This window comes from Drosophila suzukii, chromosome 3 (genome assembly GCF_043229965.1).
Source record: "Drosophila suzukii chromosome 3, CBGP_Dsuzu_IsoJpt1.0, whole genome shotgun sequence".
NCBI lineage: Eukaryota > Metazoa > Arthropoda > Insecta > Diptera > Drosophilidae > Drosophila > Drosophila suzukii.
This window is the reverse complement of record NC_092082.1, coordinates 4,532,213-4,547,208: the sequence shown is the minus strand read 5'-3', so window position 1 is coordinate 4,547,208 and position 14,996 is coordinate 4,532,213. Positions and strand designations below refer to the sequence as shown.

General features: G+C 40.5%; 1 protein-coding gene across 1 annotated transcript; it reads right to left on the bottom strand.

Annotated features, from left to right (window-relative positions):
* Positions 1 to 11,901: 11,901 nt before the first annotated feature.
* On the bottom strand, positions 11,902 to 14,419 carry Syx7 (syntaxin 7). The gene is made up of 6 exons (XM_017077765.4): positions 14,231 to 14,419; positions 13,854 to 14,055; positions 13,717 to 13,786; positions 13,009 to 13,153; positions 12,511 to 12,933; positions 11,902 to 12,451 (listed from the first exon to the last, which is right to left on the bottom strand). Exons 2-6 carry the CDS (start codon positions 13,996 to 13,998, stop codon positions 12,356 to 12,358), a joined length of 879 nt encoding a protein of 292 aa, XP_016933254.2. The 5' UTR covers positions 13,999 to 14,055; positions 14,231 to 14,419; the 3' UTR covers positions 11,902 to 12,355.
* Between the last annotated feature and the right edge of the window lie 577 nt (positions 14,420 to 14,996).

The following is a 14,996-nucleotide window of genomic DNA, read 5'->3' as shown; positions in this document are numbered from 1 at the left end:
AACGCTCGCCACTATGGGCAATTAACGCGGCCGTATGCAAACAAAAGCCTGATCCTTTAGACAAACACTACCGCTCCGCTCCCGTGCCCAAAAACGGAAAAGTGAAAGAGACGGGACGATGCCAGCCGAAAGAGACGGGACGAACATTGCGCCAAGTAAGGGTAAGTTTTCCTTTTTTGACAGACCAAACCAGACCAGACAAAAAGGGGCGGCTAAAAGGCTGAGCAGAGAGACAACTTTTCGGGGTGCTAATTGAAAAACTCAATATTTGTCTAGTCTGTGCTCTCGGGGTGGCTCTGTACTTGCACTCCATCCACATTTATCCACTCCATGGTGGTTACCACTGTGGCGGCCATTTTGGCCGGCGATCGCTGGGAAAACTTGTTGGGAAAGGTGGCCGAAAGACATGGCCCCTCGGAAAAAGAGGAAAGAAATCAGTTAAGCAAACAGGAAATGCTCAAAGTACTGGGGACTGGAGAAAGGTAAAAGGCAAATGTCAAGGGCACTTTCCACCACTGAAAAGGCAGACATGTAGATTGTATTTACAGAGTGTTAAACTTGGCTGAAATCGTTTCACATAGTTGAGTTTAGTTTTTTGGGTTTTCATTCACTTTTTAAGATGGTTTTGGAATCAAAGGAGTACTTTGTACCCCTTTTTACCATGTGTTAGTACTTATTTAAGTAAAATTTGTAAGAGAAAATCGATTAAAGTAAAGGGGAATCAACATTTTGTAAGTTCTTTTTAAGTTCGATGATTTACTCGTATTTTAAACAACAATAACACAAAGAAACAATTCTCAAAATTAGTGTTGTTTTTAATTTTATTTTAATTTAACAAGAAATATATTTTCTATGTTACACATTATGTAAGAATTTTTTTCTGTGGGGAATGGTTTGTTTTAATCGCGAATTATTTTCAGAAATTTTTAAAAATGTTTTACATATTTATATGGAATTTTTAAAATGTTTCTGAATCCTTTATAATTTGTATTTCCCTGACATTGTAATCTCTAACTTAACCTTATTAAGCACCACAAATGTCTCCATCAACTGACACATCGAATTCAGCCGCAACTAGTTGGCACCGTTTCGTGTATTTCTGGGCTATATATCTGAACGATGTGGCCATAAACATCAACAGCGTTCTGCACCTTTTTTAATGGGCATTGCCATTATGCGCTCGCCTGCTTTTTATGGACTTGCTGCTGCACCGTAGACGTTGCGTCGACAGTTTTTTCCCAGAAAAAAATACAACCGGTCCGTTTCCCATTCGAGGCATGTGCCCAACCGGATTCCCGGCTCCCGATCCCCCACTTCCCCACCCCTCTGCACTCAGCACTTATTACAGATTTGATATACAGCCCAGGACGGAGGATTTGGTATGGGGGAAGCCCTACGACAACGGGGTTTCGGAATCGCAGGGCATTAAATGTTTGTATTATTGTTGGAAATAAACTCTGATTTTATATTGTCGAGGATTAATGATATTGTTTCCCCTAAATTTGTTAATTACTAGCAAACAAATTTGTGTATACAAACCATGCTTGAGTTTTTATGCATTTTCTATAGAATTTTTGAGTGATTGCAGCGGATGAACGAGACCGAGGAATGTGGAAGCTGGAAGTTTTACCGGATGAACTGGGAGAAATGTGTAAAACTGTCAAGTGTGCATAGGTTAATTACTAAATAAATATCATAAAAAGTATCTATGCACCTACTAAATTTTAATATTTCTACAATTATTGTTATTATTAGATTATATAAAATGTATCTTTCTGCAAAGTAATATATTTTTGAAAAACATTTTGGAAAATAGAATTGGTTATTTAATAAAGTTAAATCTTTGATAGCTACCAAATACTACAATATCTATCTATTCATTTACTTTACCCATCATCAATCTCAAAATGCATCCCATACCACACCTTTTCCAGCTCTTAATTGCTTTCCAATATCCAACCAATTAAGAATATTCCCCTCTTAGCATATGGAAAACCGCAGCGGATCGGCTCAGATGCAAACTCCTACAATCCCAGACCGAAGCATCAGCATTAGTTTAAAAACAATACTAAGTAAACAAACATTAGCATGCAAAACATCTGTTTAGTGGGGGGATAGGGATATCGAGATGGAGAGTGGGTGGATCGTTGGCGGAGCGCCTGCATCCAATATATCAATTACATGTCGATGTCGAACATAATGCAACAAGGCATACGAATACCGGAAAACCCCAGTCCACAAGACATGAAAAGAGCCTGAAACTGGAACTGCAACTCGCAGTCAGTCTGTCTGTCAGCCCAAGTCAATCAAAGTCGAATCACGTCCCTCTCATCGCTGAAAAGCTACAAATGCCTTATTGTCAAAACAACAATAACAGCGGCAGGAGCTACAATTAGTTTACCAAATTACATGAAAATATTTTTTAAATGCTCCACAAACATTTAACGCGTTGATTTGACACATGTCCGGGTCGCGAGACTTTACCCGGGACTTTTGGGGTCTTCTGCTGTCACTATCTATCGGGAGCAATATGGATTGGATGGATGGATCGGATGGATTGGGGAGGTGAGATACGGGGGAGGGAGTCCACAGTCCATTTGTGGCATGTCGCTGGCATCTGTGGATACCACAGAGCTGGGGATCTTGGGATCTTACACGATTTCATCAGATGGCACATGGACGTTGTACTTAAATGGTGATATGGGGATTTAATGGCGCCTCCAATCTGACTTATAAAAAGAGGGATCTTATTCGAAAATACATATAGTAGTAATACTTATACAAGGTACCTACTATCAAAATTTTTAAAATACTACATCTTTTTGATTGAATGGGATAGTGGGGTTATTAAAGAACTTCGAATAGATTACAAATTTCTTAACATCGAAAAAAACATAATGTCAGTACTATTTGTAAGAATGTTGGGATCAATTTTTGTTTTTTAGATGACACCAAAAATAACCATTATAAAATTTTAGTTTTAACAATTTAAAGACTCTCTTTTTGATGTACCTATATCTTCTAAATTGTAGTACACTGCATCTTAAAATCGCCCAAGCCCAAATGTAGGTGCTTAGAACTAATGGATATTGGCAATTAAAAAATTCTGGCAATCAAGCTTAAGAAGTTATTGGGATCGCGAACCCCCTCCCCGCCCCTGGGCACTTCGCAGCCCTCCCCTTTCCGCCGATGACTTTTACTAGGTGCAGTGTGTTTTATTTCAAATTCACACGAATGGAAGTCCCGGATCCGTTGCTCCGATCTTTGCACTCGCCCGTTTTGTATACACAAAATGGACCAAATAGAACCGAAAAACCATGGGGAGTATATCTCGTAAATTAACGGCGTTCCATTCCGCTGGTAGTTTCTCTATTCTACTCTATTTTTCTCTCTCACTGCTCGTTTTCATTTTGGCCATTGTTGGCACAGCCATAAAATAAAGTTTCAAGAAGCGTATAAAATTTATAGCGATTCGTTTTGGAGAAAATCTGACAGCGAACACCTTACACTCACTCCCCCATCCCGAGCTCTATCCCTAAGCGATCTATTTTGATTGACAGGACTGCCGGGGCGTCGATCTGTTGTTGGTGTTTCCACAGTTGATGTAGCTACTGTGCCGTATTGGTCCTAATGCATAATGCAATTCGCATTTCAATGCAATTTCACAGGCAATTGCAGGCAACACTGCACAATAACCTAAGCAGCTCAGCCGGAGAACGATCATATCCTCGCCCTTACTCACGCACGATTAGGCCCCTGGGATAATGGCAGAATAGTTACAGTTGCCCGATATCTGTACACCGAGAGAAATAGAGATATGAAAAGCTATACATATTCTAGGAAGAAGCAGGTCTCTAATCAAAATTATTAAAAATATCTTTTATCTTAAATACGATCCGATAGGTTGAAATATATGGTATTTATTAGTAATCTCACTTAAGAGGATTTTGCAGTACAGAAAATATTAACCTTCTAGTTATATAATGTATCTTTATCTAATTTGTTTGATTCTAAAAAGAGTGTTAAACATATTCCTGGAAGAAGTAGATCCTTATTGGTCTTATTGAAAATTACTACTGTCAAAAATTCTAAATATTAGAATATTTAAAATATGTTGTATTTAGAACTTTAAGAGGATTTTGTTCTCTACTTCAGACAAATATTTGTTATTAAGTGTCTTATGCTTTTTATGTTCTTTTTTTTAAATTTTAAACTTTTGTTCTTAACCAAAACTATTTTTCCCTGTGTTTATCTATAAAAAAAAGGCAGGTTTCAGGGGCGCTACGGCCTCTATATTTAAGGTGCTTACATGGGTTGCTCCTTTTTTTCCATTATTCACTCTCCTGTTTGGCCGGGATTCCACGAAAGACATTTGTGCAACAATTTGGTTTGGTGGTGAGCTTATCCTCTCTGGGCCTCTGGCTAGCAAAAATTTTTAGCGGATTCCCACTCGAGCCCGGTGGTCTGTTTTTCCCTGTCCAAAACCCCCCGATATTTGAGGCTAAAACTTGCAACCCCTTTCGCAATTCGCACAGCGAACTTTAGCATAACAATGGCGTTGCGACTTCTTCGTCTCTACGGAAAAGAAGGGGGGTTTATGGAAATTAGCCCGGTACACAATGCCTGCAGCCTCGAAGAGATGAGATGAGGATGGGGATGGGGATGGTAGTCTGCTGATACGGAGGACAGGACAAAGACCGGAGTCAGAGCCACAGGAGCTTCGAGGATGCGTCGGCAGAAAATTAATTCATTTATATGCAGAAAATTCAATGTTACAATGTTATCAATTTTGGCCCAGCGGCAATTCAGTTTGCCGAGCTGGCCAAAAGACGGTGGGCTTAAAGGTGTGGAAAGACGTTTTGGGGGTGGGTGGGCATTTTAATTGATTGTGGGAAGGATTGACTCCCAGCATACGCTTGGAGATGCCAGATTAGAATCCTTAAAAGGAACTTGTTTATTTGCCCTCCCATTTGAGGATTAGGTTGGAAACCCTAATGCGATGCATCTATAATTAGGTTATGCACCAAATTAAATCTATGAAAGACGGAAAACCGATCTTATGTTCTGCCACACCCAACTCCCATTTACGAGGAGCGCAACCAAAGAAAGACCCAAAACAAATAGAGAACCGAATGACCCATTCAAAATCGATAGCATCCAAGTACGGTCATTTCCGACCGGAATAAGTGTTAAGTCCAATGCGACATATAATTTCCATGCAATTTCAAGTGCATATTCAAATTACACTCGATATATTTTACGAACTTTTGCCTTCGATTGGAAATCGTCGAACGCAGGGAGCCCGTTAATGAAATGCGACACGTATTTCCCCTGACCCAAAACGGGATATATGTGGATATATGGATGGATGTGGATGTGGATGTGGATATGGATGACTTTGCCCGTGCCGTCCGTCCGTCTGGCCGCTGTGTAATAAATATGAGACTCATTAAGAAAACCATAAATAAATGCAGCGTCAGTGCATGACCAACAATTAAGTGCGAGGAGCAGGCCCAAGATCATCCAATCTGGTCTCGAGCTCGAGCGATAAAAGAAGCGACCAGGGACTACTTAAGTACAGTGGTTTGGGTTCAATATATTAGGGTATTGACATTATTAAAATTTATTTTGGTTAATTAATACCTTAACTATACCGTAGCTAATTAATACAATATACAATTATATTATAAAATACATTAAAAATCATCAGCTCTGACAAGGACTAATAAATATACTCAAAAAATACAGTAAATGTTATATTGTTAATAAAAATATTATAAAATATAAATTTGAAATGTATCGAATTTTATGAATCACTTGTCAAAATACTGTAGACATCTCAAAACATTCTTTGACTACTATATATTTTATATTTTAAGAGGCATTAGAGGTACTTAGAAGACCATATACTTAATTTACACCATTATTATTAAAACTTTATACTCTTTGGAGTATGTTTTGGGTAAATTTCATTATGTTACCTACCAAGTTGCAATATTATATGGTAATATCCTACTTCTCCATATCCTGAACCACTGTTCGCTATCCCCAGACAATGTTAGGGCCTTGGTCTCGGGTCGATCGGGCTGCAGAAGATGTAACATGAGCAAATAGTTTGATGAGGGCTAGGGCATGACGTCCACAAAAGTGTCGCCCGGCAGTCTGGCCCGACTTGGGCTGGGTTTTCGATTCGAAATTGGAATTGGGTCTTTGGTATTGGGCATGGGTCTTGGTCTGGTGGCCACTTGAGGCAACTGGGCGACAAATTTTTGTTGTGTATGTGTTTGCCCGAAAATAGCATGACACTTGAATTCGAATCGGTCTCTAAGTCCGGAATGGGACAGGTTTTATTGTATAATTTACTGGATGCACATGGAGCAGTAGCCTTAGAGTAGCCCTGCACCGTTTTGGGAATGCCCGTTCCGTTTTGAAATTCCATTGAATTTCCAGAGAAATACCAAAAGACTGTTGGTTGGCTTGTGAACTCCGGCACCTGTGTGCCATAGATACGATACCAAAAACACACACTCCTGCGCATATGTCGGAGTCTATTATAAATTGTGGCCCCTGGCTTGTTATGGATAAAAAACAATCAGGATATATATACACAGACGCACACGAGTGGGAGGAAACCCCCTCCTGATTTCGTCTTTGATTTAACATTTGCCCGGGTTAACCAGAAGCAATCTTTTTTGGTCTTGGCCTTCGCATGGCTCCCTCCAATCGATTGCACAATTTTTCGCATTGTCGCCCTTTTTGGCCAAGCAACCGGCGGCTACTTGGCCGCGCCCATTTCGTGTCCGAGCTGCGCCCACGGCTTGCATGCGAAATGCGAAATACGAAATTGCGAAATGATGTGCGACACAGACCAGGCCCATACACATCCCACACATCCCCCACATTGGCTCGAAATCCCTCCGGATCCCGCCCCGGCAATATTTACTCTGAAAATATTATTCGCGCATATGGACTTGAGGACGTAATCCATAATTGGTTTGACCGTTTGCCATTTCACTCAATAAGTGGAAAATATTCCAAGGATTGTGCCGCACACAAATTCGATTAATCAGAAAGAGAGAGGAATTGGATTTTATTGGGTGATGGAAAGTCGATTGAGATTGGTGGATGAATATTTAAATTCATGGGTGACATCATACAAATTATTAAGGAATACACATTTATATGAGGAAGAGATGTTTATCTATATTTGTATGATGTTAGTTGACATAATATATATAGGGATTTAAAATTATGAACTTAATATATTAATATAAACCATATTCCGATTTGTATGCTTTGATTGCCTAGTATAGCAATTTTTAAGACATTAATCAATGGCGGTTCATAAATTATCCCAATCAAGTTACAACATGCCCGGCTAAATGCCACCCATCCATATTATTGGTGAAGCCCAACTAACCGCAAGTCGAAGCCCTAAATCACTTGGTCTAATGCTCTTCAAATTAGCCTGCCATTTGTCAGATCACTTCCACTTCCATGATCTTCCCAACCTCCCTCCGAATATGAATCATTCCGCGTAATGAATGTGTCTGTCACTTGCTGTCAACACGTTGCTAAGGCAAAGGCCCCCCGATCCACCGATCCTATATAGATATAGATGTAGATGGGGTCCCCTCATAAGTCGCGGCCCTTACTCCCAAATATGAAATGGAGCAGGCGAAAGGAGGCCTCCAAATCGGCGCTGGGCTATATTTAATACAGAGTGACATTAATGTCAGGCACAATTAGTCGGGGTGGAAAACGGCCGGCGGAAAAGCGAAAAGGAAGAAAAACAAGGCGTTTTGGAAAAAGAAACAATCAAAAAACGATAAACGACGCAACCAGAAATAATTTGACAGCCACTGGGCCCCGAAAAAAATTGAGATATATGCTGGGGATGAGGCTGATCATCCGATGATCAACATTTTGTTATTGCAGCTTTCGATCCATTCGATTTGATTCATTTTTTCTTGATCTCTTCTCGTTTTTTTTTGTTTTTTGGTACGTGTGTGAACCCAATGAACTACGAAATTCGCCCTGGCCGTGGCCTTTTGTCTGGCTTTTGTTGCCAATTCGTAAACAAACAATTACACAACAAAGAATCGGCAAATGGGCCACCAAAAAATGGATACTCCATCCACGTCGCATTAGACACCTTCCCGAAGAATATATATGTTGCATACAATGGGATGTCAGAACTCGAGCACGGTGGCATTGGCATCCGCACATGGCCCTATATCGACTATATCGTCCATAACCCCTCCATCCTTTGCCCTCAATTGTCCGACCGACTTTAATCCCGGCCTGCGGCTTCAGCAGACATCTCAATACTCCGTTACAGTTGCGATTGCAATTTTAGGATGCGCTCGAATTGATCGCCGATCTCTTTGTAGTCGTAATCCCCATGCAGCCTGGGGGGACCGGGCCTCCGAGATCACTGCCAAATTATAAAAAACAGCCTCAGCGCCCCTGGCTTGGAAAAATGTTCTTTTCGCTATCTTTCTGCTGTGTTGACGCTTTTTTCACACAGTTCGACGGGCGCGTGGTATATGTGTATAAAGCGAATCAGATAAAAGATATAGTCAAGCGTGTTTATATTGAGCGAAGAGCAGAGTAGCTATGATTTTACGGTGGGTGCTGGTGGTATAGCCACCGAGGTCCTTAATAAGGGATTATTATTTTATAAATGGTGCATATCAATCCTTCTCTATATTATTATATAAGCTTTGTTCTAACTTTTAGCATTTTTTGTATTGGTCAAAACAGTTCAATTTTCAGGATCAAAATAATAAATCAATTAAATTGGTACATTCATTTGTTAAGCAATCCAGACTCCATGATATTGGAATAACATATTTGCTTGATTGCATACATATTTTAAAAATAATGTAATCTCTACGGATGCCATAAACTCAAGTAGCTATATTTCTCATAGACATAGTTAGTAAAGACTACTATAATCTGACCATTAACCATTACAAGTGTCTACTATTTGGAGTACTATGAGTACTTGCCTATTTCTATTTGCCATAAAGTGTATTTTGGCCCACACCCACTGTGCCTTCGGTGGGGCACTTGCCACTGAGCGGCAGCAGCAGGCTCCACTGTGCTGCCACAGTGGCAACCACATAAACGGGCACCGGCGGCGTCTGCCGTTGGGGGCGGCAAAGATCAAAGACTAGCGAGCGGTGCCTGCAAAACGGTTAAATCTTTTGAAACGTGCGCACTTTTTGACACCCAATTTGTTTAGAAGTGTGCGCACCAGCTGGGCAAAGGGGGGTTAAAGGGGGTCTTAGAGGGTTAAGGGGAGCTATAAAGGGGGAGGCCTCCTCAGGCAGTCCATAAAATCGCAGCTACACAGAGAAAACATATTCAATATCACATTTAAATAGGCAATATTAATTTATTTTAAATATAATTAATATAACAGATTAAAGGTACATTATTAAGAGTAATCATGTTATGTATTATCATAAAAAAACATATTATACGTACCCCTGTTGATTAGACAAACATTATTATAACGGAATAAAAAAAGAATTTCGTTCTTAGCATTTTTAAAACAACTTATTTTTTTAATTTTAGTTATATCTGATTGCTGAAAGTTTATTTTCTCTGTAGAGAGGTAATATTTGTGAAGAAAAAAGTGAGTGAGTAAGTGAAAAGGAGAGGCAGTACATCAGTGGGCAACTTTTTCTGCGAATTTCATTAATAAAACTGTCGAAAGTGTTGGGCATCAAGTGCTCTGCCATACCGTATCCACCACCCCCTCAACAGGTGAAAACGGAACAATCAAACGAAACTTTTGATTTGGCATTTTTGTTTTTAATAAAAATTCAAAAGATTTACAGCACTTCCCGGCAAGTAATTCCACTTAAAATGCTGTAAGAGCAAAAGAATCGAGGGAAGGAGCGCGCGTGGGCTCTACGTCTTCATTCATAAAAACGCTTAATTAAGAATTTTTCCAAATAAAAATGGAAGTCTTGGTGGAAATGGGATAATAATAAGTTTATTGATTTGGGAAATGCCACAAACCGGATGTTTATCCACTACACTCACTACGCACAACATGATCATGACGATCATCAGAGTTATAGAAGGGAACCGATCGTAAAGCAACGTGTGAAATGTGAAGGGATTATCGGGGTTTAGAAACCGGAAGATAGCCGATTGCCATTTCGCAGTTTTCCCCCCGCTTTTAACAGCAATTTTCCCAGGACCAAAAATTCCGAAATCCTGGCTAGCAAGTTGGTAAGTCAATCCACCGCTTAGCAAGTTACGGAATTTCCCATTGGCCATTCTATGCCAAAGTCAAAACATGCGGTTTGTGTTCGCGCATTAAGTTGGGAAAATCACCAAAGACACGGAGGCTGGATTTATTTGGACAAAATGACTTTGCAAATGAGATTCGGTGGCTGCAGCCTGACCACCGAAGATGTCAATATTATCATGGTCCGGGGATTGAAACTCTGGCCTATGCAAACAGCAGCCTTTTGGCCAAGATCAAGACCAAGACTACCTGCTGTGCCGTGGGTCTTGTAGGTGTGCATAGTTTCTGTTAATTTCCAACACCTCCGGCACTCGAGTTTTGTCCAGCTCGCAACGTGACCCATGGCCCTGGGTCGGGATTTGGACACGGATTTGTCCACTGGGCCAACCTGCCAAGTGCCGCATGTAGTGATAATCGATGTGATTAGGCCGTGATGTCTGCGGAACGATCGGTGCCTAACCCTTGGCCCCCATGGACGAGTAATCAATAATTCCCAACTCGGTGACGTATTTGGACAGCCACTGACAGCCAAGCAGGCCCAAAAGAAACAACCAGAAAAGAGGCAAGAACTTTCCAAACTAACGCACAGATACTCTGCTCATTCAGATTAATATAATTTGAATTTATAAAAAAATATATAAAAAGAAAATTTTAAAAACATTTTTTAGATTTTTTTACAATTAATATATTGTATTTTACAAAATTCAACATATAAATGACTTTTAGACTTCTAAAAATGTTTACATTTGTACATTACTTTAAAAAAAATTTTGTTCACTTTTCACATCCTCAATACAACAAAAAATTCAAAGACAGAAGGGTAATTAAAATGATTGCCTTAAAAAAATGTATAACCAAAGCAGATAGGATATCAGTATCAAACAACTATATCCTTTCTTACAACTTTAAAGACCCTTATAATTTGTTGATAACATATACTGCATTTCAATTGAATCCCACTTCTTTAGATTACTTAATATACCCCGTGTATCAAAGGGCAGAGAATCGAATCGTCTTGGGCCAGAAATAACTGGATGACTCGGCGGGAAATGATTGTTGGCGAGCCCCGGGGCGAGTTAGAGAAGGAAATGAGCTGCACTTAAATGCATGCGAGAAAACCACTCGATGCCAACAAGTGGATAAGAAGCCACCACACAAATGATGCCCAAACGAACTATCAATGTCAGTGAATTGGCAAAAAATTTAAACTCAATTTGTATGCAGGCCAGCGGAGCTGGAATCCGAAGTGTGGAAGATGGAGTCCGGCCACGAGGAAACCCTTTTGGTCGCGGCTGACACACCTCAACGATGCAGCGAGCTGAAGTGGGTCCAGGTCTGCTGCGGCATTAATGTGCCCGAGTGTGCGCTGAACACCCAGTCGGATTGGTTTTGGAATTGGGATCTCGAGATCGGAGTCAGAGTCGGGGGTCCAGCTCCTAAGCCGCTAAAGCATGCGTAACAATGGCCAACACGAAATCTTAATGATCGCCAAGCCAAGGAGGAGTCGATGACCAGGCACATTTGCGTATGCCCAAAAGAGCTGGCGAGTTCCATTCATTGATTCATTCAGGTCGGGCCCTAAATGAAGTGCTCCAAGTGTTTTCAACGCACGCAGGATCGCTGCGATGATACACATATCGATTTTCATGTTTATTATTTCGTTTTTCGTACATGTGTGTATGCCATCGTATATGCCTTCCACTGCCTCTTAAGTCTACAATACAATACAAAGCGCTGGCAAATGAGTTTCGGAACATAATTAGAATTTGCAGCCAACAGTTGTTAATCATAATCAATATACAGGGTGCGTAATAATAAAAGTAGTACATATAAAATAGAAGATAATTTTTAAAGCGAATATAACATATGCACGTGCTGGTGAATACTCCAGGAAACACTCAATCTTCGCCTTCGAGTTCCTCGATTTCAAGCCAATATTGGAAGTTGGTTTAAGGACTAAAGCCACAATCTCGCCTAAGGTCCAAAGGAGTGGGTGGGGAATTACGGGGGTTAGGGGCCTGCATGCGGCAACTCTTGTCTTTTCACAACAATTTACTAGTTTGGTTTGAATGATTCGAAATCGGCTTAGTTCTTGAACTGAAAGACGAATATCAAGATGATGGCCAACAGCACGGCGCTCAGGATGCCCACCAGGATCAGCTTCTTCTTGCGCACTTTGTTCTGGAAAATATTTTCTAATTATTTCAGGAACTCCCTGAAGGCTTTATCTAAGTACCCACCCTGTATGAGCTCGCCTTGCGCAGATTCTCAGTTCCCTGTGATACGAAAATGCTAGTCTGCTCCACCTGCGACTCAATGGAGTCCACCGTCAGTCCCTGCTCGTAGACCAGTGCGCCCAGCTTCTTGTAGATCTCGTTCACGCCCACAATATTGCTCTCCAGCTCCCGGATGACCTGCTCCTGCTCCTCCAGTGCCTGCAGGTCCACCTGCTCCTGCATCTGAGCCTGCTGCTGCTGTTGCTGTTGGTTTGATTTGCGATTGAAGAAGTTGTCCTCGAAGAAGGAGTTGTTATCCTGCTGGCTGGCGCTGCTGTTGGAGCTGCCGGTGCGCGAGGTGCCGGGTGGACGGGCGATGTTGTAGCTATCTCCGCGCGCCTGCCGCAACGCCGTCTTCTCAATGTCCGCCGTCTTGCGCTGGACAGCCTAAAAATACCAATCGATAAACATTCAAGCGTGAGTCACAAAGCCATTTGCTTATCTGCGAGAAGAAAAACAAACCTGGAAGGCGGTCAGTGCCGCCGTGAACTCATCGACCAGCCTGTCCCGCTGGATCTTCAGGTGGCGCTCCTTGCACTTGTCCACCTCGTTGATTTGATTGTTTGTGTCGGTCACCAGCTGGTTGGTGTAGGTCATTATTTGGTGGCTGTTTGGGGGAGGGATTGTTTTGTTAAGCATACTCTATGAATAGATTTGATGGGTGAATCATACTAGGGTGTTCGAGCTTTGATTGAATTTGATTTGCAATAATTTCTATTATTTATGCTTTCTCATAAACGATACAGGTCGACTTTTCTGGACCTCTCTTTTATTGACGAAGATTTTAGGTTGACTTTTTAATAGTGCACTAATTTCTATTACCTATTATCTTGCTACCAAAACAAATGTTATGGCTTGAACAAATATAACCATTAAGTTCATACCCTATTAGGTTTTAAAGAAAAGTAACTTAATTATAAAAGTTAAATTCAGTTCGCAAAAGAATCAGATGGATTCTTTAGATTATTTTTCTTACAAAAGATCTTACAATGATAAATGCATATTGGGAAATGTTGCTGATAGCGAAGCAGTTAATCTTCTACAACTTTTGTTAATCAGTAAAACGTAAATCTTTTGAAAGTACTAAGTTGAAAGCTATGAATCATATATGGGAACTTGGAAGAGTTGAGTAGTAAGAGATCAAAAACAGATCAGTTTGCTATATCTTACAGCTGCTTCTTGAGTTCCGGGGAATCCTGGGGCGTGTTCAGTTGATTGACCATGCGCTGCATTGTTGACACTGGAAAAGCATACAAACAGATAAGATTAGTCATAGGCGAAAGTTGGCTAGTGTAGGGAGCACTCACCATTCTGCTGGACCTTCTGAATGCTGGTGGCTATGATCTGGGCCAGTCTTTGGAAATCTATTTCACTGAGGCCACCACCTCCTCCGCCTCCACCGCCCCCTCCTCCATGGCCATTTAGGCCATTCTCCATATGCTTCAAATCCATGCTTTCGTAGGCAGACACTTTGCTGACCTTCAAGTTATCGCCGACGACAAGTTATTCCTGGAAAAGGGCAGACAATCGAATTAGCTGGCCCACTTATATCACATTCGCTTTTTATGCGTCTCAGCCTGGTTCTATACGCTTGTTTGTTTGTTAGCCCGTTTGTCTGTTTGTCGCGATGTTTGTGATTCAGTTTGCGATTTGCGATTGCCTTTGTTTGCTGCCCACCACCCACCTTTGTGCTTGCCCTTGCTGCCCCTTTGTTGACCTTCGCTAATGGCCTTGACCCAAGAGCATCTCCTTTGCACTTTTATTCGGGTTGCACTGTCTTTAATTTGAGGAATTTAAGCCGTTGAAAGTTCGCAAAACTGCAATTTTATTTAGTTTTTTACAACAATTGGAACCGAACTGCCAACTTGGGGGAAAACCACTTTTGCTTAGCACCTAAAATAGCCATAACGCATTTGGGGTCAGTGGTGACTTTGCAATACTTCTTTAAGACATTTAACAGCACTGGTAAATTTATCGATATATAGCGCGAGATTTTAAAAGAAAAAACGGTTTTATATTTTTAGTGTATGTTTAATTGAGTATAATCTGCAAAATAGAATTAAGTAAAATGATTAATTTATAGTCCTTTACATATATTTATAGTCCATATACATATTTCGAAGATCCTTAGGATAAGACTAATATTTAGATTAAACTTAGTTCAAATTCTTTAAAAAAGGGTTATTTTCACCATCTTAAATGACTATGCACATTTTGTTATATATTTTCTGTATTGATAGAAACCAGCTAAGATCTTATTTAATTAACCTGTTTTGCTAAATAAAAAAATTGATTGTTGTTTTTATAAGAAAGTCAAAATATCCATTAAAGAACTTCGACTCAAAATTGTACTAACTTACTTTCAAACCAGTCAATACCAGAACAAAATAACTGGTAGAGCAATTAAGTGCAACCTGTTTATAATAACAAAAGGAGGGGCCTTCTACTAT

Excerpts from the sequence above, each read along its gene's own strand:
- Syx7 (XM_017077765.4), bottom strand. The coding sequence starts at position 13,998 with ATGGATTTGAAGCATATGGAGAATGGCCTAAATGGCCATGGAGGAGGG. Across the intron at positions 13,787-13,853 it reads TCAGAAGGTCCAGCAGAATG|TGTCAACAATGCAGCGCATG; the intron begins GTGAGTGCTCCC and ends ATGCTTTTCCAG. Across the intron at positions 13,154-13,716 it reads CCGGAACTCAAGAAGCAGCT|CCACCAAATAATGACCTACA; the intron begins GTAAGATATAGC and ends TCCCCCAAACAG.